General features: G+C 48.7%; 1 protein-coding gene across 1 annotated transcript; it reads right to left on the bottom strand.

Moving 5' to 3' along the window:
• Nucleotides 1-821: 821 nt before the first annotated feature.
• LOC134204531 (caldesmon-like) lies at nt 822-13047 on the bottom strand (the record flags this gene model as incomplete). Its single annotated transcript, XM_062679348.1, has 4 exons — nt 822-832; nt 7151-7360; nt 12571-12846; nt 12900-13047. Coding segments are annotated over 4 exons (645 nt in total), but the record flags the coding sequence as incomplete, so codon positions are not given.
• Nucleotides 13048-22037: the final 8990 nt, after the last annotated feature.

The following is a 22037-nucleotide window of genomic DNA, read 5'->3' on the forward strand; positions in this document are numbered from 1 at the left end:
CATGACGCACCCTCGAGGTTAGCTGCGTGTCCTTGCAGCATCGAACATCGTGACTCGCTTTTTTAGAAGAACACCATGGTATCGTGCCAGCGCATTGCCGGCTTTCCAGGTGGCCTTACCACGCCCTATGTCCTCGGAAGGTGGGCAGGGTCGACTTCGCGCCTGCTTCCCTCTGCACGACTGGTATCAAGAATGATGATGCCGCGTGCACCCCAAATTGACCTTTCTGCGATAGGGCCTATTCGCCAGCAGACAGAGGGACTTGCCGACGCGAGGCCTACGCCTGCCCCAGCCTTGACGAGGACCCCTTTCCGTCCTCGGGCTCGGAACCCGCCCGGTTGACCGACGCCGCGAAAGCGACGATACCATGTTGTTCTTCGCGCGGCCACTTGTTCGATAAAAGGATCGAGTTCGACCACAGAGCATGACCACCGGTATGACCCATGCAGCCGACTCCGATCCCTTGGACCACCTCTTATTGGCGCCTGAACTAGCCATCCTTGAGTCCACGCGCCACCTTCTGTGTAGCTCCGAGACGATTTGGGCGTTAGCCGATAAAACGGCGTTCCAGCCAACTTCGTCTTTACACATCCTCCGAACTAGGTTGTCCGGGGTAGTGTCCAGACCACATGTGGCAAGCATGTGGTCACGCATTGCGCGAAAACGTGAGCACACGAACAACACGTGTTCCGCCGTTTCCTCTAAACCTGCGCACACCAAACACTCGGGCGAAGCCGAGCAAGCCAGCTGCTTTACCTGCACTTTGATTTTGCAGCACGCTTAAACGTTGGCACATCGAGCCCCCATGGGGTCCTTGCTGTTCACAGCTTTGCTGGAACAAATCAAACAATTGGGAGGGTTTGTGCAGCATTGTTCCTTATGTCCCTCCAATCCGCAGCGTCGGCAGAGATTGCTTCTGTCAGGGCCTTTGCAGTCCCATTGCTTGTGCCCCGGTTCCAGGCACTTGAAGCAAACTTCAGGTTGCTCGTATATGCCCACAGGGCATACCGACCATCCCACCTTGACACTCCCTAACTTGACTACCTTGGAGGCGTCCGCTGCAGATAGCCGAACCAATGCTACCTGCGTCCCTCCCGGACCTTTCCGTAGCCGAACGGCTGCGGTGGGCGTCTCCACTTCACACTGTCGCCGCAGTGCCGTGACGAGCTCTTCGACTTCAGTGATCTCGTCCAGGTCTTTAACCCTTAGATTCACCTCCGTCGTGAGTGCCCTCACCTTGACCGTCTCGCCTAGGACCTCCTCCGCCAACTTCTTGTAGGCGGCGCCCTTTTGCGAGACGCCCCGCTTCAGCTCGAGTATCATCTCGCCCATCCGGGTACGTCTTATTCGACGTACGTCGGCGCCGAGTTCACCGCGCTTGACGTCACTCCTCATCGCCTTCAAAACATCCGAGTACTTAGCCTCGTCCGCCGTGATGACTAGGGCATCGCACCTGGAGCGATTGTCGCCTACCCTAGACTTCTTGCTACCCTCATTCCCCTGGGTCTTCTTTTCGGCCCTTGACGTCTTCGGTTTTCTTCTTGTTCTTGACCAGGGTCCAGGAGGCGTCATTCCCCTCTATTTCCCTGGTCTGGTGCGGCTGAGAACTTTCAGCCTGCCGTAACCCCTTACCACCGTCTTGCCTGAGTGGACGGACCTTTCCAGGTCCTTCCTCCCCCGGTTTTGGAGGAACCTGACCGGGGTTCAGCTTCCCAGCCCCACTACCCTTGTTCGGGGTAGTAACCCTCCGCGTTTTGGAGCGGCCCCCAGGGAGCTCATCCCCTGGAGACTGTCTACCCCGTTTTTGTGTCTGCTCCGTTGGAGTAGTCACCCCCGACGTACCCGCAAATACTTGAGCCTCAGTCTGGGTAGACTTTGACACCACCGTCTTAGCTGGCACGCCTTCGGTCGACTCGACCTTGCCCGAGTCCGCGAATCCTTGGGCCTCAGTCTGGGTAGACCTCGACTCCACCGATTTCACGGGTTTACACTTGGCCGTCCCGACCGCCCTCTCCAGCTTGGCGTCCAGCATCGACTTTCGAAGTTTCTGCAAGCTCCTCTTGGGGTCCTTGCTGATATTATGCTTCGATGACGCAAAGTCGATGATGGCGTCCAGCTGTTCCGTCGCCACCTCGAAGGCCGAAAGCCCATCGCGTTTGCGGTTCATCGCCTTCACAAGCCATGGGCCGTCAATAACCCCTTCCGGCGTTTTTATAGCCGAGAGGAAGGTTGAGTGACCCACGCTGGCGCTGCGCACTGAGCTGCCGACTATTGCCTCTGGCCTCCTAGGCGGAGACCTGAACAACCCACCTCTTGCGAAGGGGTTGTCGCCTACACTACTACCACTAATTGAAGAATTGACTTGGTTTTCCATTTTGGTCCCACGAGTTGCTCAGGGAAAGAGGTCCAGCACGCCAGGGCCCGGCATAACGCGGTAAGGGACAATTACTGTGGAGGGTGCCCAGGTACCCCACAGGCTCCGTTAAAGGCCTAGCTTATTATTTCACCCCCTGGCCATGCATCCCCTCGGCACGGGTCGCATGACGCCTTGGGATTAGGGGTTAGGGACGATGGTCCCGGTCTAACTCGCAGTGGCCATGGGGAGGGGTCGTCAAGCCCTTGGACAAAGTCCCTGCTGCCCCACTGTGTGCGTGTGTGAATGTGTGTGTGTGTGTGTGTGTGTGTGTGGTGTGTGTGTGTGTGTGTTTTTTTTTTAGAAGGGTTAAAGGCCATCAAAAATCTGCGCGACAGACACCTTGAGCATCCACACTATGCTCGAAGGCGAACAGGGATGGGCTCCTCCTGACCTGCTAAATGTGCCTCCCGGATAAACCGGGTCCCTTATCCTCCTTGCCTCGATCCCCCCGGGACCACGGGATGCTGCGACTACTTCGGGGGCTGTACTCATGCACTTCTTCTAAAATTCCGGCCTCTAGCTTAGGCTAGTTCGCCGACTGGCTTGCTGAGATCCACTGCTACGTTGTCTCGATCCCTCGGCGGTCGTTCCGCAAACTTCCTCACTCGAATCCTCTTGACGTCCCCCGGAATCGGGGGTGATCCACCAGTTCCGGTGAAGGAAACTTCCGCACTGATGGTGCCCTGACTACCGGCGGCTATCGCAGGGGACGCTTTCGCGCATTGCTCCGTCTTCGTCTTCGGGTTGCAGAGGTGGTCCGACAGTTCCGGTGGTGGATGACGTCCGCACTGGCGGTGCCCTACATACCCGAAGCACTTCCTTCTTCTTTCTTCTTTCTTCAGCAGGTTGGCAATTCAAGTGCCGAGGTCGGTCCAACGATTCCGGTTGGCAGAAGACTTCCGGTTCGCTGGCGCCCTGACGACCTGAAACCAAACACTGCTCACTGTGCTGGATTTCGCTCCAAACCGACGCTTATTTGCTGGTCCCTTCTCCATTGACGCTGCAGCTCTGACAGTATTTGCGTCACGACTCTGCTTACTGCATTCCACGTACCCTCATCGCGACACATTCGCTCTGCGATGTTGTCCGCCCGTAGGGCAGGCATTCCTCTACGTACTTCAGCAAACCTTGGGCAATCGAATACCACGTGTTCTGGAGTCTCCTCTATGTTGATACACGCCGGGCAGGATGGCGATGACGCATGGCCACACCGATGCAGATAGTGACGGAAACAGCCATGTCCGGAAAGGAACTGTGTGAGGTAAAAGTTCACCTCTCCATGCTCCCTATACACCCACGTCGACACATTGGGGATGAGCCGGTGGGTCCACCTTCCATTATCCGCATTGTCCCACTCCTGCTGCCACTTCACCATAGAGTCCAGTCTCACCGTCTTCCCCACATTTCTGGTATCTCTCCGTTGGTAACACTCGATATCCTCTGCTAGGGTTATGCAGATTGGAATCATCCCTGCGATAACGCAAACTGCCTCCGAGGAAATGGTTCGGTACGCACTCGCGACTCGAACGGCCATTAGGCGAAACACGCTGTTCAACTTTCTGCGGTTACGTTTCGTCTTGAGCGCAGCTCCCCAGGCTGGAGCTCCGTACCTCAGTATCGAGGATGCTACTGCTGCCAGAAGACGCCTACTGCTGCTTTTAGGACCACCCACGTTCGGCATGATCCTTGCAAACGCACTGACCATTTTAGATGCCTTTTCGCAGGAATAGTCTACATGGGTGTTGAAATTCAACCGGTCGTCGATCATCACTCCTAGATGCCTCAAAGCCCGCACGGACGGTATGTTGTGCCCTCCTATGGTAAGCTGGATCCGCTGGATCTCGCGGCAGTTGCTAACCAGCATCACTTCTGTTTTGTGGTGAGCAAGCTGCAGTTTGACTCCATTCATCCAGTTTTCAACTGCGTCGGTCGTCTCCGCCACCAGCATTTCTACCTCTTCCAGCGACTCTCCGGTTATCGTTAGAACGACATCATCCGCGAATCCGAAAATCTTCACGCCTTTGGGCAACTTCAGTTTTAGAACTCCGTTATACATAATGTTCCACAGCGTCGGGCCTAAAATGGAACCTTGCGGAACACCTGCGGTAACCCTAATCGACTTCTGCCCCGAATTCGTTTCGTAAACCAGGATCCGGTTCTGGAAGTAACTTTCAATGATTCTACACAAGTAGTCAGGAACCCGCATACCGTGCAGCGCTGCGGCGATAGCCTCCCAGCTGGCACTGTTAAAAGCGTTTTTGACGTCAATCGTTACTATAGCGCAGAATCGATTGCCGCGCCTCTTCTTCTTGGCCGCTTTCTCTGAAACTTCAATGACCGTCCTGATTGCGTCCACCGTCGATCTGCCTTTTCGGAATCCGAACTGCATTTCCGATAAGCCGGTCTCGCCTTCAGTGAACTGCGTCAGCCGATTAAGGATAATCCTTTCCAGAAGCTTCCCCAGTGTATCCAGCAGGCATATGGGCCTATACGATGCTGGATTCCCGGCGGTTTCCCTGGTTTCGGCAGCAATACTAGTTTCTGGATCTTCCACCTATCCGGAAAGTTACCATCTGCTAGGCATTTCTGCAGCACCATCCTAAACAAATCTGGAAACGCCAGTATCGCAGTTTTCAGAGCCACGTTTGGAATTCCATCCGGACCCGGAGCTTTCTTCATCTTCAGACCTTTCGCCACTGATGACAGCTCGTCGTTGGAGACTTGCATACCTGCAATGGTTACTCCGTCTTCATCTACGTACGGTGTAGGTGGCCACATCGTAGAATCATGCTGCGGGAAGAGACCATCAACGATGATCTTCAGCTTGTCCGGACACATTTCCGCTGGCGTCGCTGGACCCCTGATCCTCGCTGTTACGACCCGATAAGCGTTGCCCCAAGGATCAGCGTCAGCTTCTCGGCACAACTCCTTGAAGCAGTTGGATTGGCTGACTTTAATCTCCCGTTTGAAGGCCGATCTAGCTTCACGGAAGATTATCTTACGCTCCTCTCTGACTGTTTCAGACCTTGCTCTCTGAAAGTGTCTTCTGGCTCTGAGACACGCAGCACGAAGGCTAGCAAGAGTATCGTTCCACCAATAATTTAGCCGCCGGCTTTTCCTTGGCTCCAGTCTCCTTGGCATCGTCGCATCGCATGCCCTCGCAAGAGTTTCTGTCAGCTCGTCTGCATCGAGATTTGTAGCGCCGCTGTCCGCTCGGAGTGCTTCGATAAAAAGATCTTTATCGAAGTCCTTCGCCTTCCATTTTCGCCCGCTATTCCTAATCTCTCGCCGTACCGTCGGCATTCGTGTTCCAACACAATACCGGATCGCCTGATGATCACTATGTGTATAGTCCTCACTAACTCTCCAGTTCATGTTCCTCACCAGCGACGGACTGCAGAACGTGACGTCGATGATGGACTCCCTGCCATCTCTGCGAAATGTACTAACGGTACCTTCGTTGCACAGCCTGACGTCCAGTTTTGCCAACGACTCCAGCAAACTGTAACCTCTGGGGTTAGTCAGCCTGCTTCCCCACTCCACTGCCCAAGCGTTGAAGTCGCCTCCTATGATTACCGGTTTTCGGCCGATCAGCTTCTCCGTGAGTGAGTTCAGCATCCGGTTATACTGCTCCAAAGTCCACCTTGGGGGTGCGTAGCAGCTACACACGAAGATCCCGTTAATTTTGGAGATTACGAAACCTTGGCTTGAGCTGTCTGCCACTTCTTGAATAGGGAATTTTCCCTTCACTTGGTTAGCCGCAATTTCCAATGAATTCACCACCCAGTTGCCGTTATCAGAAGAGATCCGATGCGGTTCAGCAATAACATTGCTTCTGTTGTCGACTGCCACAACAGATGCTGTGCGGTGTCACAATGATTGAGATTTAACTGGATGCTCGTTATTAATCCGGGCCCGCCATCGCCTTCTCGTATGCAGGGCATTGGAAGCCGCCCGTCGTATGGTCGTTTCCGTCCTTCGGTTTGCAGAGCAGGCATCTTGGTTGCTTCGTGCAGTCCCTAGCAACGTGTCCTTCTTCACCACATTTCCTACATAGACCGGATCTATCCGGGCCTTTGCAGTTTCGCGCCTGGTGGCCAAACGCCATGCATTTGAAGCATCGCTCCATCTGCTTGGTGCTACGTGGGGCGAATCTCAACGGGCACACCGACCATCCTACTTTTACCTTGCCCGCCTCCACCATTTGGTTGGCAGCCTCTGCTGGTAGTCGTATCGCTGCTACTTGTGTGCCACCGTACGCTCTCCTCAGTCGAACCGTCATTTGCACTTCCCCCAGCTTGCATTGTGAGACCAGTGCATCCCTCAGTTCGTCTTCCGTCGTGATCTCGTCCAGGTCTCTGCACTCGACCACTGCTTCCTGCGTTAGAGCTCTTACGTTACCGTCACTGCCCAATGAATTGGCAATGAGCTCCCGGAAGGCCGAGCTCTTGATCGTGGGATCCTTCTTCAGCTCGAACAGCAACTCCCCCTTCTGGGTACGCCTAGTTCTCACCACTTTCTCACCCAAATCTTTTAGCTCCGGGTCCTCTCTCACCTTCTTCAGGATCGCTGCGTACGACGTTTTATCGCTCGCTTCTACGATCAGGGCATCACCTTTAACTTTCTCCCGAGGAGAACGACGTTTTTCTTTTTTCTTCTGTTCCTTCTTCTTTTCCACATTCTCCTTCTGCTTCTTCCTCTTCTCCCGCTGGTTTTCCACGGTCTGCCACTCACCATCCTTGACACGTTCCTTCAGAACGCTGGCAAAGTCTTGCACGTTCCGTTGCTTTTTCGTGCCTTCCTGCTCTCCAGGCGAATCTCTTCCTCGTTTTTCCGTGCGAGTGGTTCGGGGACTTTTGGGTGCCTGCTGTGTCTCAAGTGCTGTATGCTCCGCCGCATCTTTCAGCACCTTTTCAGCTGCTTCGGCTTTCTTTTCAGCGCGATCTGTTCGTGTTCGGCTGCTTTTACGGCGGACTTAATGCTCGTCACTCGAAGCTTGATCTTCGTGTGAACATGGTGCTTGTCCTTCACGAAGTCATAAAGCTCGTTGACTCGCTTCCGCACCCCCATCACGTTGGACCCCCTGACTTGTTGCTCCTCCTGAGTAGCACTACTTTCCGATTTTTGGGTGGACACCCTATTCCCGGATCCTAGCTCCTGTTGGCCTGCCTGGTACTCAGCAGTCTTGGCCGTACTACTGGTACTCGCTACTGCTGCCTGCGACATCACTGGAGATCGCTGCAGCTTCCCACTCTTTGCGAAAACATTCGCCCCGCCTGCTCCTTCGTTGTTTGTAGAATTTGTTTCCATGTTAAAAGGGTCCCCTCCGTTATCTCTACCTGTTGTAGATAGTCGCCTCTTGTGATCCCATGGGTGCCTTTGTAAACAGTGAGGTCCATGCAAGGGTTGACTCCGGTGCCTTATAACACCGTGTTCAGAGCCGGATCGGCTTAAATCAGAAATGGTGCGTCTGAACCTACTACCCACAGGTATAGGTGACAGGTTTTGAGCGTTACCGGAGGCATGCCAGGTTGAGTATCGGGAGGGAGGCAAACGAACCAGTAGCCTGCTTGCCTTGTCAGGAAGAGGTCACTCGGTTTTACTTAGAAAACTGGCTCGCTCGACTGTCAGCCCATATACGCCTAGTCCTATCCATAAACCGAGAATCGTCCAATGTCGTTTGCCGTGACCAGTATACCATAATCAGGATCTTACTGGTATGAATCCTGATGTGCCGGTTGGCACTCCTCTTGGGCTTGTGTGCTTTGAGCGGCGCACGGTCGCTGTGATAGGGCCTGCTTGCAGACACATGCAGCTTTTTATAGAGGATCAACAGAGCCCACTGTCAAACCCCACCACATCCTAGACAGGCCCCCTAACTCGCAGTGGCCATGGGGAGGGGTCGTCAAGCCCTTGGACAAAGTCCCTGCTGCCCCCTGTGTGTGTGTGTTTTTTTTTTTTTTTTTACAAGGGGTAAAGGCCATCAAAAATTCAAAGCGACAGACACCTTGAGCATCCACACTATGCTCGAAGGCGAACAGGGATGGGCTCCTCCCGACCTGCTAAAAATGTGCCTCCCGGATAAACTGGGTCCCTTATCCTCTTTGCCTCGATCAGGACCAGGACCACGGGATGCTGCGACTACTTTGGGGAGGGGGGCTGTGCTCATGCACTTCTTCTAAAATTCCGGCCCCTAGCTTAGGCTAGTTCGCCGACTGGCTTGCTGAGATCCACTGCTACGTTGTCTCGATCCCTCGGCGGTCGTACCGCAAACTTCCTCACTCGAATCCTCCTGACTTCCCCCGGCGTCGAGGGTGGTCCACCAGTTCCGGTGAAGGAAACTTCCGCACTGATGGTGCCCCGACTACCGGCGGCTATCGCAGGGGACGCTTTCGCGCATTGCGCCGTCTTCGTCTTCGGGTTGCAGAGGTGGTCCGACAGTTCCGGTGGTGGATGACGTCCGCACTGGCGGTGCCCTACATACCCGAAGCACTTCCTTCTTCTTTCTTCTTTCTTCAGCAGGTTGGCAATTCAAGTGCCGAGGTCGGTCCAACGATTCCGGTTGGCAGAAGACTTCCGGTTCGCTGGCGCCCCGACGACCCGAAACCAAACACTGCTCACTGTGCTGGATTTCGCTCCAAACCGACGCTTATTTGCTGGTCCCTTCTCCATTGACGCTGCAGCTCTGACAGTATTTGCGTCACGACTCTGCTTACTGCATTCCACGTACCCTCATCGCGACACATTCGCTCTGCGATGTTGTCCGCCCGTAGGGCAGGCATTCCTCTACGTACTTCAGCAAACCTTGGGCAATCGAATACCACGTGTTCTGGAGTCTCCTCTATGTTGATACACGCCGGGCAGGATGGCGATGACGCATGGCCACACCGATGCAGATAGTGACGGAAACAGCCATGTCCGGAAAGGAACTGTGTGAGGTAAAAGTTCACCTCTCCATGCTCCCTATACACCCACGTCGACACATTGGGGATGAGCCGGTGGGTCCACCTTCCATTATCCGCATTGTCCCACTCCTGCTGCCACTTCACCATAGAGTCCAGTCTCACCGTCTTCCTCACATTTCTGGTATCTCTCCGTTGGTAACACTCGATATCCTCTGCTAGGGTTATGCAGATTGGAATCATCCCTGCGATAACGCAAACTGCCTCCGAGGAAATGGTTCGGTACGCACTCGCGACTCGAACGGCCATTAGGCGAAACACGCTGTTCAACTTTCTGCGGTTACGTTTCGTCTTGAGCGCAGCTCCCCAGGCTGGAGCTCCGTACCTCAGTATCGAGGATGCTACTGCTGCCAGAAGACGCCTACTGCTGCTTTTAGGACCACCCACGTTCGGCATGATCCTTGCAAACGCACTGACCATTTTAGATGCCTTTTCGCAGGAATAGTCTACATGGGTGTTGAAATTCAACCGGTCGTCGATCATCACTCCTAGATGCCTCAAAGCCCGCACGGACGGTATGTTGTGCCCTCCTATGGTAAGCTGGATCCGCTGGATCTCGCGGCAGTTGCTAACCAGCATCACTTCTGTTTTGTGGTGAGCAAGCTGCAGTTTGACTCCATTCATCCAGTTTTCAACTGCGTCGGTCGTCTCCGCCACCAGCATTTCTACCTCTTCCAGCGACTCTCCGGTTATCGTTAGAACGACATCATCCGCGAATCCGAAAATCTTCACGCCTTTGGGCAACTTCAGTTTTAGAACTCCGTTATACATAATGTTCCACAGCGTCGGGCCTAAAATGGAACCTTGCGGAACACCTGCCGTAACCCTAATCGACTTCTGCCCCGAATTCGTTTCGTAAACCAGGATCCGGTTCTGGAAGTAACTTTCAATGATTCTACACAAGTAGTCAGGAACCCGCATACCGTGCAGCGCTGCGGCGATAGCCTCCCAGCTGGCACTGTTAAAAGCGTTTTTGACGTCAATCGTTACTATAGCGCAGAATCGATTGCCGCACCTCTTCTTCTTGGCCGCTTTCTCTGAAACTTCAATGACCGTCCTGATTGCGTCCACCGTCGATCTGCCTTTTCGGAATCCGAACTGCATTTCCGATAAGCCGGTCTCGCCTTCAGTGAACTGCGTCAGCCGATTAAGGATAATCCTTTCCAGAAGCTTCCCCAGTGTATCCAGCAGGCATATGGGCCTATACGATGCTGGATTCCCCGGCGGTTTCCCTGGTTTCGGCAGCAATACTAGTTTCTGGATCTTCCACCTATCCGGAAAGTTACCATCTGCTAGGCATTTCTGCAGCACCATCCTAAACAAATCTGGAAACGCCAGTATCGCAGTTTTCAGAGCCACGTTTGGAATTCCATCCGGACCCGGAGCTTTCTTCATCTTCAGACCTTTCGCCACTGATGACAGCTCGTCGTTGGAGACTTGCAAACCTGCAATGGTTACTCGGTCTTCATTTTCGTACGGTGTAGGTTGCCACGTCGTAGAATCATGCTGCGGGAAAAAGACCATCCACGATGATCTTCAGTCTATTCGCACACATTTTTGCTGATGTCGCTGGACCGCTGATCCTCGCTGTTTCGACCCAATAAGCGTTGCCCCAAGGATCAGCGTCAGCTTCTCGGCACAACTCCTTGAAGCAGTTGGATTGGCTGACTTTAATCTCCCGTTTGAAGGCCGATCTAGCTTCACGGAAGATTATCTTACGCTCCTCTCTGACTGTTTCAGACCTTGCTCTCTGAAAGTGTCTTCTGGCTCTGAGACACGCAGCACGAAGGCTAGCAAGAGTATCGTTCCACCAGTAATTTAGCCGCCGGCTTTTCCTTGGCTCCAGTCTCCTTGGCATCGTCGCATCGCATGCCCTCGCAAGAGTTTCTGTCAGCTCGTCTGCATCGAGATTTGTAGCGCCGCTGTCCGCTCGGAGTGCTTCGATAAAAGATCTTTGTCGAAGTCCTTCGCCTTCCATTTTCGCCCGCTATTCCTAATCTCTCGCCGTACCGTCGGCATTCGTGTTCCAACACAATACCGGATCGCCTGATGATCACTATGTGTATAGTCCTCACTAACTCTCCAGTTCATGTTCCTCACCAGCGACGGACTACAGAACGTGACGTCGATGATGGACTCCCTGCCATCTCTGCGAAATGTACTAACGGTACCTTCGTTGCACATCCTGACGTCCAGCTTTGCCAACGACTCCAGCAAACTGTAACCTCTGGGGTTAGTCAGCCTGCTTCCCCACTCCACTGCCCAAGCGTTGAAGTCGCCTCCTATGATTACCGGTTTTCGGCCGATCAGCTTCTCCGTGAGTGAGTTCAGCATCCGGTTATACTGCTCCAAAGTCCATCTTGGGGGTGCGTAGCAGCTACACACGAAGATCCCGTTGATTTTGGAGATAACGAAACCTTCGCTTGAGCTGTCTACCACTTCTTGAATAGGAATTTGCCCATCACTTGGATAGCTGCAATCCCGATGAATCCGCCACCCAGTTGCCGTTGTCAGGAGGGATCCGATACGGTTCAGCAATAATTGCCACGTCACACATTGCTTCTGTTGTCGACTGCCACAACAGTTGCTGTGCGGTGTCGCAATGGTTGAGATTCAACTGGATGATCTCCATTAATCTCGGCCCGCCATCGCCTTCTTGTAGGCAGGGCATTGAAAGCCACCCGTCATGTGGTCGTTTCCATCCTCCGGTTTGCAGAGCAGGCATCTTGGTTGCTTCGTGCAGTCCCTAGCAACGTGTCCTTCTTCACCACATTTCCTACATAGACCGGATCTATCCGGGCCTTTGCAGTTTCGCGCCTGGTGGCCAAACGCCATGCATTTGAAGCACTTTTACCTTGCCCGCCTCCACCATTTGGTTGGCAGCCTCTGCTGGTAGTCGTATCGCTGCTACTTGTGTGCCACCGTACGCTTTCCTTAGTCGAACCGTAATTTGCACTTCCCCCAGCTTGCATTGTGAGACCAGTGCATCCCTCAGTTCGTCTTCCGTCGTGATCTCGTCCAGGTCTCTGCACTCGACCACTGCTTCCTGCGTTAGAGCTCTTACGTTACCGTCACTGCCCAATGAATTGGCAATGAGCTCCCGGAAGGCCGAGCTCTTGATCGTGGGATCCTTCTTCAGCTCGAACAACAACTCCCCCTTCTGGGTACGCCTAGTTCTCACCACTTTCTCACCCAAGTCTTTTAGCTCCGTGTCCTCTCTCACTTTCTTCAGGATCGCTGCGTACGACGTTTTATCGCTCGCTTCTACGATCAGGGCATCACCTTTAACTCTCTCCCGAGGAGAACGACGTTTTTCTTGTTTCTTCTGTTCCTTCCTCTTTTCCACATTCTCCTTCTGCTGCTTCCTCTTCTCCCGCTGGTTTTCCACGGTCTGCCACTCACCATCCTTGACACGTTCCTTCAGAACGCTGGCAAAGTCTTGCACGTTCCGTTGCTTTTCGTGCCTTCCTGCTCTCCAGGCGAATCCCTTCCTCGTTTTCCGTGCGAGTGGTTCAGGGGACTTTTGGGTGCCTGCTGTGTCTCAACTGCTGTATGCTCCGCCGCATCTTTCAGCACCTTTTCAGCTGCTTCGGCTTTCTTTTTCAGCGCGATCTGTTCGTGTTCGGCTGCTTTTACGGCGGACTTAATGCTTGTCACTAGAAGCTTGATCTTCGTGTGAACATTGTGCTTGTCCTTCACGAAGTCATAAAGCTCGTTGACTCGCTTCCGCACCTCCATCAGGTTGGACCTCCCGAATTGTAGCTCCTCCTGAGTCGCACTACTTTCCGATTTTTGGGTGGACACCCTATTCCCGGATCCTAGCTCCTGTTGGCCTGCCTGGTACTCAGCAGTCTTGGCCGTACTACTGGTACTCGCTACTGCTGCCTGCGACATCACTGGAGATCGCTGCAGCTTCCCACTCTTTGCGAAAACATTCGCTCCGCCTGCTCCTTCGTTGTTTGTAGAATTTGTTTCCATGTTAAAAGGGTCCCCCCTCCGGGCCGTTATCTCTACCTGTTGTAGATAGTCGCCTCTTATGATCCCATGGGTGCCTTTGTAAACAGTGAGGTCCATGCAAGGGTTGACTCCGGTGCCTTATAACACCGTGTTCAGAGCCGGATCGGTGTAAATCAGGAATGGTGCATCTGAACCTACTACCCACCAGTCTAGGTGACAGGTTTTGAGCGTTACCGGAGGCCTGCCAGGTTGTTTATCGGGACGGAGGCAGACGAACCATTAGCCTGCTTGCCATTTCAAGAAGATGTCACTCTTTTTTACTCAGGAAACAGAATAGCTCGACTGTCAGCCCATATACGCCTAGTCCTATCCATAAACCGAGAATCGTCCAATGTCGTTTGCCGTGACCAGTATACCATAATCAGGATCTTACTGGTATGAATCCTGATGTGCCGGTTGGCAATCCTCTTGGGCTTGTGTGCTTTGAGCGGCGCACGGTCGCTGTGATAGGGCCTGCTTGCAGACACATGCAGCTTTTTATAGAGGATCTACAGAGCCCACTGTCAAACCCCACCACATCCTAGACAGGCCCCCTAACTCGCAGTGGCCATGGGGAGGGGTCGTCAAGCCCTTGGACAAAGTCCCTGCTGCCCCCCCCTGTGTGTGTGTGTGTGTGTGTGTGTGTGTGTGTTTTTTTTTTTTTTTTTTTTTTTTTACAAGGGTTAAAGGCCATCAAAAATCTGCGCGACAGACACCTCGAGCATCCACACTATGCTCGAAGGCGAACAGGGATGGGCTCCTCCCGACCTGCTAAAAATGTGCCTCCCGGATAAACCGGGTCCCTTATCTTCCTTGCCTCGATCCCCTGGGACCACGGGATGCTGCGACTACTTGGGGGGCTGTGCTCCTGCACTTCTTCTAACATTCCGGCCCCTAGCTTAGGCTAGTTCGCCGACTGGCTGGCTAATCCACTGCTCCACTGCAACGTAGTCTCGATCCCTCGACGGTCATGCACCGATCTTCCTGACTCGAATCCTCCTGACTTCCCCCGGCGTCGAGGGTGGTCCACCAGTTCCGGTGAAGGAAACTTCCGCACTGATGGTGCCCCGACAGTGTGTGTGTGTGTGTGTGTGTGTGTGTGTGTGTGTGTGTGTGTGTGTGTGTGTGTGTGTGTGTGTGTGTGTGTGTGTGTGTGTGTGTGTGTATGTGTGTGTGTGTATGTGTGTGTGTGTGTGCGCAAAACTACTCAAAAAATGTCACTCATTTTTCGGGCACTTATCCTCAACCGATTTGCTCGCAACAAGTTGCATTCGACGCAGAATCCTGTCCCATTGTTTCCTATTTGAAATTGGTCAGATCGGACTATGGGATCAGAAGTTATGGCCAAAATACAAATTCATATGAAAAAATCGCGTAAAAAATGTCACTCATTTTTCGGACACTTATCCTCAACCGATTTGCTTGCAACAAGTTGCATTTGACGCAGAATCCTGCCCCATTATTTTCTATTTGAAATTGGTCAGATCGGACTATGGGATCAGAAGTTATGGCCAAAATACAAATTCATATGAAAAAATCGCGTAAAAAATGTCACTCATTTTTCGGACACTTATCCTCAACCGATTTGCTTGCAACAAGTTACATTTGACGCAGAATCCTGTCCCATTGTTTCCTATTTGAAATTGGTTAGATCGGACTATGGTATCAGAAGTTATGGCCAAAATACAAATTCATACGAAAAAATCGCGTAAAAAATGTAACTCATTTTTCGGGAACTTATTCTCAACCGATTTGCTCGCAACAAGTTGCATGCAATGTAGAATCCTGTCCCATTATTTCCTATTTGAAATTGGCCAGATCGAACTATGGGATCAGAAGTTATGGCCAAAATACAAATTCATACGAAAAAATCGCGTAAAAAATGTCACTCATTTTCCGGGCACTTATCCTCAATCGATTTGCTCACAACAAGTTGCATTCGACGTAGAATCCTGTCCCGTTATTTCCTATTGAAAATTTGCCATATCGGACTATGGGATCGAAAATTATACCATTTTTTTATGAAAAAATCGCTAAAAAAATGTCACTCATTTCTCAGGCACTTTTCCTCGACCGATTTGCTCGCATTAAATTGCATTCGACGCAGAATGTCTCATATTTTCTTATTGAAAATTAGCCAGATCGGACTATGGGCTTAGATGTCATGGTCAAATTACTATTTATTGTGAAAAAGAGTTCAAAAAGTCTAGCTCACTTTCTTAGCACTTATACTTCATCTATTCCCCAAGCAACAATTTCAACAAATCTGGTTGCAGGAACCATATTGTGACTAAATCCGGTCATATATAAGTTACTGTGATTGATGTGCAATATGTGTGCTTCTCAGGTCGCTCGCAACAGATTGCATTCGACGCAGAATCTTGTCCCATTGTTTCCTATAGAAACTTGGCCGGATCGTACAATTGGGTCAAAAGTTATGGCGAAAATACTAATTTTAAAACTACAAAATAAAATACAATGTTTTGCTCTTATTCTCGTCCGATTTGTTTGCAAAAAAATTGCGTTTGGCGATAATTTTTTTATGGATATAAACAAATATGAAAAATAAGACCAATCCACATATTGGTGTTATTTGAGATTTTTCCAAACCTTTTGAACGAACGAGAAAGGCACCATCACCGCTAGGTGGATTAATCTGGGTTTTTATGGAAAAATCGCTAAAAAAATGTCACTCATTTTTCAGGTACTTTTCCTCAACCGATTTGCTCGCATTAAATTGCATTCGACGCAGAATGTCTCATTGATTCTTATATGAAATTGGCCAGATCGGACTATGGGCTTAGAAGTTTTTGTAGAATTACTATTTATTGTGAAAAAGAGTTCAAAAAAGTCTAGCTCACTTTTTAAGCACTTAGACTTCATCTATTCCTCAAGCAACACAAGTTCAATAAATCTGGTTGCAGTAACCATATTGTGACTGAATCCGGTCATATATAAGTTACTGTGATTGATGTGCAATATGTGTGCTTCTCAGGTCGCTCGCAACAGATTGCATTCGACGCAGAATCTTGTCCCATTGTTTCCTATAGAAACTTGGCTGGATCGTACAATTGGGTCAAAAGTTATGGCGAAAATACTTATTTTATAATAAAATAAAATGCCATTTTTTGCTCTTATGCTCATCCGATTTGTTTGCAACAAATTGCGTTTGGCGAGAATTTTTTTTATGCATATAAACAAATATGAAAAATAAGACCAATCCACATATTGGTGTTATTTTAGATTTTTCCAAACCTTTTGAACGAACGAGAAAGGCACCATCACCGCTAGGTGGATTAATCTGGGTTTTTAGTTATACACATTGTATGTTCTTACCATAATCATGGGTAGGACAATGCTTCGACTGTCCTACCCAGGTATTTTCATGCGTAAGACATGTCCTACTTGTCCCACCCACTCCCGGCGCCACTGGCTACCATGATATTGGAAGCTTTCACCATTCTCCACTGATTGCCCGGCTATTGTGAAACTGGAAAGGGTCACCGTGTTTACATCCAACGATTTTGACGTAGGACTACGACTGTCTTTTCTATATTGGGGTACACTTTACGATTGCGAAAATAGAGGACCATCACGAAAATATGATAGACTTTAAACTTTAATAGCTCAGTCGTTTCTCGATAGATTTTCAATTTTTTTTGGACCATTCGATCAAGGATGAGTCAACGCTTCTTTGTACTCATATGAAAATACTATTTTCAACTATTTATTATTGATAATTGATAAAAGGTTTAGAAATAGGTAAACTAACCAATCATGTACATGCATCACTAGCACAGACATCAAAAATCAATCACTTGCGGGTTTGGATCTTATCCTCAGTTTGAATAAGATTTCAAGCAAAGAGGACGCATCAAAGCGATAGCAGCGGAGCGGACACAGCATCATGGAGGCGCCGGTAATATTTTCAACGGAAATCCATCGCATTGGTGGTGGTGCTCGATGTGTTGCTGCAGATTATTCAACCTCAACGAACCAGCATTTTAAATGAAGAAAGGGTTGACCATAAAAATAGCACTGTGGCGATCCCGCACCGCCAATGCCGATGCTGAAAATTTATAACAAATTGTGGTGTCACTTAGTTGGAAAGGAGTTGTCATTCCTCGCAACAATACGCATCTTACGGTCCGTTGTCTGCGGAATCCCGATCGAAATGGCTCGCGCGCGCCGAAAAGCAACTTTCTTATATCTAATGAAGTAATTCAATTAGCCCCGCCCTTTCATTAATCGTTATGAGTGCACATTATGTTTACACCCATATCGGATCGCAAAGGGGAGAGGCTAACGGGCCTAATTTATTTAATACAAGAAGGCTGTTGTCCGGCGCGCGCGAGCCATTTTGATCGGGATTCCACAGAGCCGGATTCCACAGTGCCGGACGGACAGTGTCGACAAGCGATTGGATACAGTTAGTTATTAGAAAGGCGCATTGGAAAAAGAAAATTGGTTCTTCTCAGGACCAACATTTTATGGAAAGAAAGAGTTATTTGCGAAAATGGACTGTTTCGGTGGCATCGGGTTTGGCGTGGTAGCTAGGTTGCTGTTAGCGATTCCATCCATTAAAATTTACTGCATCATCTCCCTCCGACGCGCTATCAAATTCGCTATTTACGATTGAGTTTTGTACTTTGAAGATAGATTATTTCGGATAGTCGAATCAACCTTCTTTTGTATAAAATGGTGGCTTTTGTATAAAATCAATGAAGACGCCGCCTCAGTGGAAACTTTCTACAGCAACCACCCATCGGTTAAAGTCGCTCGGACAGACAGATGCCAAGAGATAATATTTGGTATTATGAAGAAACTTCGTCTTGAGTCAAATTTCTGTTGTTATTCTTCGCAACAATACGTATTTTAGATAACCAACATTTCTTAACCAAATGCAGAATCTTACGAGAAAATTTCATAGGACTCTTAGAATTTGTCATTCTCCGAACGGTCCGTTGTCTGCGGAATCCCGATCGAAATGGCTCGCGCGCGCCGAAAAGCAGCTTTCTTTTATCTAATGAAGTAATTCCATTAGCCCCGCCCCTTCATTAATCGTTATGAGTGCACATTATATTTTCACCCATATCAGATCACAAAGGGGCGGGGCTAACGGGCTTAATTAATTAAATACAAGAATGCTGCTGTACGGCACGCGCGAGCCATTTTGATTGGGATTGCACAGATAGCGGTTCGACATTCGATGCAGCGGAGCGAACACAGCAGCATGGAAGAGTGGGTGACAGTGTGGTAATGCTGAAAATTTATTCCAAATTTTGGAGGCTTAGCGAAAAAGCATCAAGTGGTGGTTGGACAGTTTCAACGCAGTTAGTTTGGACGCATTTAGTTATTGGGAAAAGAAAATTGGTTCTTCTCAGGACCAGCATTTTATGGAAAGAAAGGGTTAATTGCGAAAATGGACTGTTTCGGTGGCATTCGGTTTGACGTGGTAGCTTGGTTGCTGTTAGTGATTCCATCCATTCAAATTTATTGCATCATCTCCCTCCGAAGCGCTATCAAATTCGCTAGTTACGATTGAGTTTTGCATTTTGAAGAAAGTTTATTTCGGATAGTCGGATGAACCTTCTTTTGTATAAAATGGTGGCTTTTGTATGACGATAAAGACGCCACCTCAGTGGAAACTATCTACAGTAACCACCCGTCGGTGAACGTCGCTCGGACAGACAGATGCAAAGAAATAATGTTTTGTAATATGAAGAAACCTCGTTTTGAGTCAAATTTCTGTTGTTATTCCTTGCAACAATACGCATCTTGGATAACCAACATCTCATAACCAAATTCAGAATCTTGCGAGAAAGTTTCATTAGATTCTTAGGATTTGTCATTCTCCGAACGGTTCGTTTTCTGCGGAATATCGATCAAAATGACTCTCGCGCCGAAAAGCAGCTTTCTTATATCGAATGAAGTAATTCCATCAGCCCCGCCCCTTCATTAATCGTTATGAGTACGAAATATATTTACACTAATAACAGTCACAAAAGGGCGGGGCTAACGAGCTTAATTTATTGAATACAAGAAAGCTGCTTTCCGGCGCGCGCGAGCCATTTTGATAGGGACTCCGCAAGGAGCGATTCGACAAAATCTGATGCAGCGGATCGGACACTGCAGCACGAAAGCGTGGGTAGCACCAGTGGCAACGCTGTAAATTTATTCCAAATGGTGGATGCTTAGCAAAAAATCATCAAGTGGCGGTCGAACAATTTCAGCGGAAGGTGCCGACAAGCATTTGTATGCATTTAGTTATTGGAAAGGCGCATTGGGAAAAGAAAATAGGTTCTTTTCAGGACCAGCATTTTATGGAAAGAAAGAGTTAATTGCGAAAATGTACTGTTTCGGTGGCATCTGGTTTGGCGTGGTAGCTTAGTTGCAAGCGATTAGTTGTTAGCGATTACATCCATTCAACAAATTTATTGCATCATCCCTTCAATCGAGCGCTTGTGATTCTGCTACCGAAGAGTAGCTTTCTGACGGCGCAAAACGATTAAGTTTTGCACTTTGAAGAAAGTTTATCTCGGATTGGCCTTCTTTTGTATAAAATGATGGCTCGGAAAAAACTGATTTGAATTCTAATGACTAACAGAAACATAACCAAATAATCTTACCAGAAAATTTCACTTTCCGCCGATGACAGCCAAATCGATGAAGACGCCAATACCTCTTCTTGGATAAATAGTTTCCTGAAAAGAACTATGTGTAATTAATTCTTGAAGTTCTCTTCACTTTGCCACGTACGTTCCCATCGCGGGCGAAAACCAAACGTTGCAAAAAAATATATTTGCGTGTGGTTTCGTGCCACTTCTGATTCTGCTTATTTCTCCTTTATTTCGGACATTTTTGAGGATGGTGTCTTCTAGGATTGTGATATCCTCCACTGAAAGCTAGTCGAGTGGCTTCAGCGTAGATGCGGCTGATGGGTCATGTTAATTCCATGGTTAGAGACTCAAAGTCTATCCAATTGGGAGCAACTATTCAACTTCATGATTCAGTTGACCTCCGAGCAGTTTGCTCAGAGATACAAATTATTATGGCAAATACCATCCATTTCGTATAGCTACGTAGTCCTATGTCACCTTTGCGTACAACCCGATTGGGCTGCACCTTTGCGTTTTGGTTAACGTTGATGTTATGTTTTGTTGACGTTAATGACTAAACTTGCCGAGCAGGTCGTTGAGCTTACTCTGCATATTAGAGCGACGTTGAGCGAGGGGTGCAACGTCATCAGCCGAAGCCTTTTAGCAATCAGTCAAATCGAAGCGTTTAAATGTGTTTAAATACTATTATTTCCATTTTGTAATACAAAAATACTTCCACATTCACATAAGATGATGGTCTTACAAATATTTGAAGGTACCAACTGATTGTTAACCTTAGTTAGTTATAGTTCGCTAAAAAACAAAAGGGCGGGTTTTGGCCAGCGGGGCACATTATACCCCTACATTAGGGTGGCTCAAAACACACTTTTTCAATTTTTTTGATGGGCCGCCCTCTTATTCGGTTCTATTTGATGCCCTGATGCTCTGGACAAAATTTCAGCTGAATCGGTCAACGTTTGGGCGGTGCTAAACTCGTTGTAAGTTTATATACACAAATGTATGCAGAAACATCCAAAAACAGTGATTTGCAGTTGGACAGCACAATTTACGATCAAGAACCATAATACTCATTCAGTTCTTGAAGAACTAAATACAGAATGTTATGAAAACCGCGAGAAGATTAGAGTTTATTAGGCAAAGATATTAGCATTTTACTGGAGTGTTGTAGGGGTGAATTTATTTCTTTTCAAAGGTAAAATAAACGAAATTTACTCAAACCCCACTTCAGAGAAATGCGAATAACTTAGCCGGGCAAACTCTAATCTTCTCGCGGTTTTCTGCATAACATTCCGTATTAAATTCTTCAATATCTGAATGAGTATCATAGTTCTGCATCGTAAGTTGTGCCGTCCAACTGCAATTCAATTTTCTGCATACATTTTTGCATATAAACTTTCAACGAGTGCAGCACCGCCCAAACGTTGACCGATTTGGCTGAATTTTTGTCCAGAGCATCAAGGCATCAAATAGAATCAAATAAGAGGGCGGCCCATCAAAAAAATTGTAAAAAGTTTTTCCCATACAAATTTGAGCCACCCTACCCTACATATTACATTATAAATATTCAGTGATGAGCTAAGCCATACTTTGGCTAAACTCCACAGCATATCAGTATCAGATTAGTATTTGGGGAGATCGAAAGCGTCGAATGGGGAACTCAATTGATGTGACTGCTGCCAGTGCCAATTGGTAATACAGGTCGGACTCGATTATCCGGAATTTTAGACTCGATTATCTGGAGAATTTTTTTCTTCGAACTTTTTAATATTTTTTTTTAATTTCAATATTATACTATACAATATGATTATTTTAACAATATGAGACGTATCTAGGGTGTGGGAGGGGTTGTTTTGTATATAGAAATTTGATTTTAGACTAGGCTTGTATATCAAATTCATGAATTCAAATGAATATATTACTACCATAATAATACAAAATATGATTATTTGAAGAAACATGAACGCAGCTGAAATGGGAGGGACTGAAGTAGGGGTGTTCTAAATATTTAACCTCAATTTTATTAATCAATTATTTTCGCTAGAA

This window comes from Armigeres subalbatus, unplaced genomic scaffold (genome assembly GCF_024139115.2).
Source record: "Armigeres subalbatus isolate Guangzhou_Male unplaced genomic scaffold, GZ_Asu_2 Contig643, whole genome shotgun sequence".
In the NCBI taxonomy this organism is placed as follows: Eukaryota; Metazoa; Arthropoda; class Insecta; order Diptera; family Culicidae; genus Armigeres; species Armigeres subalbatus.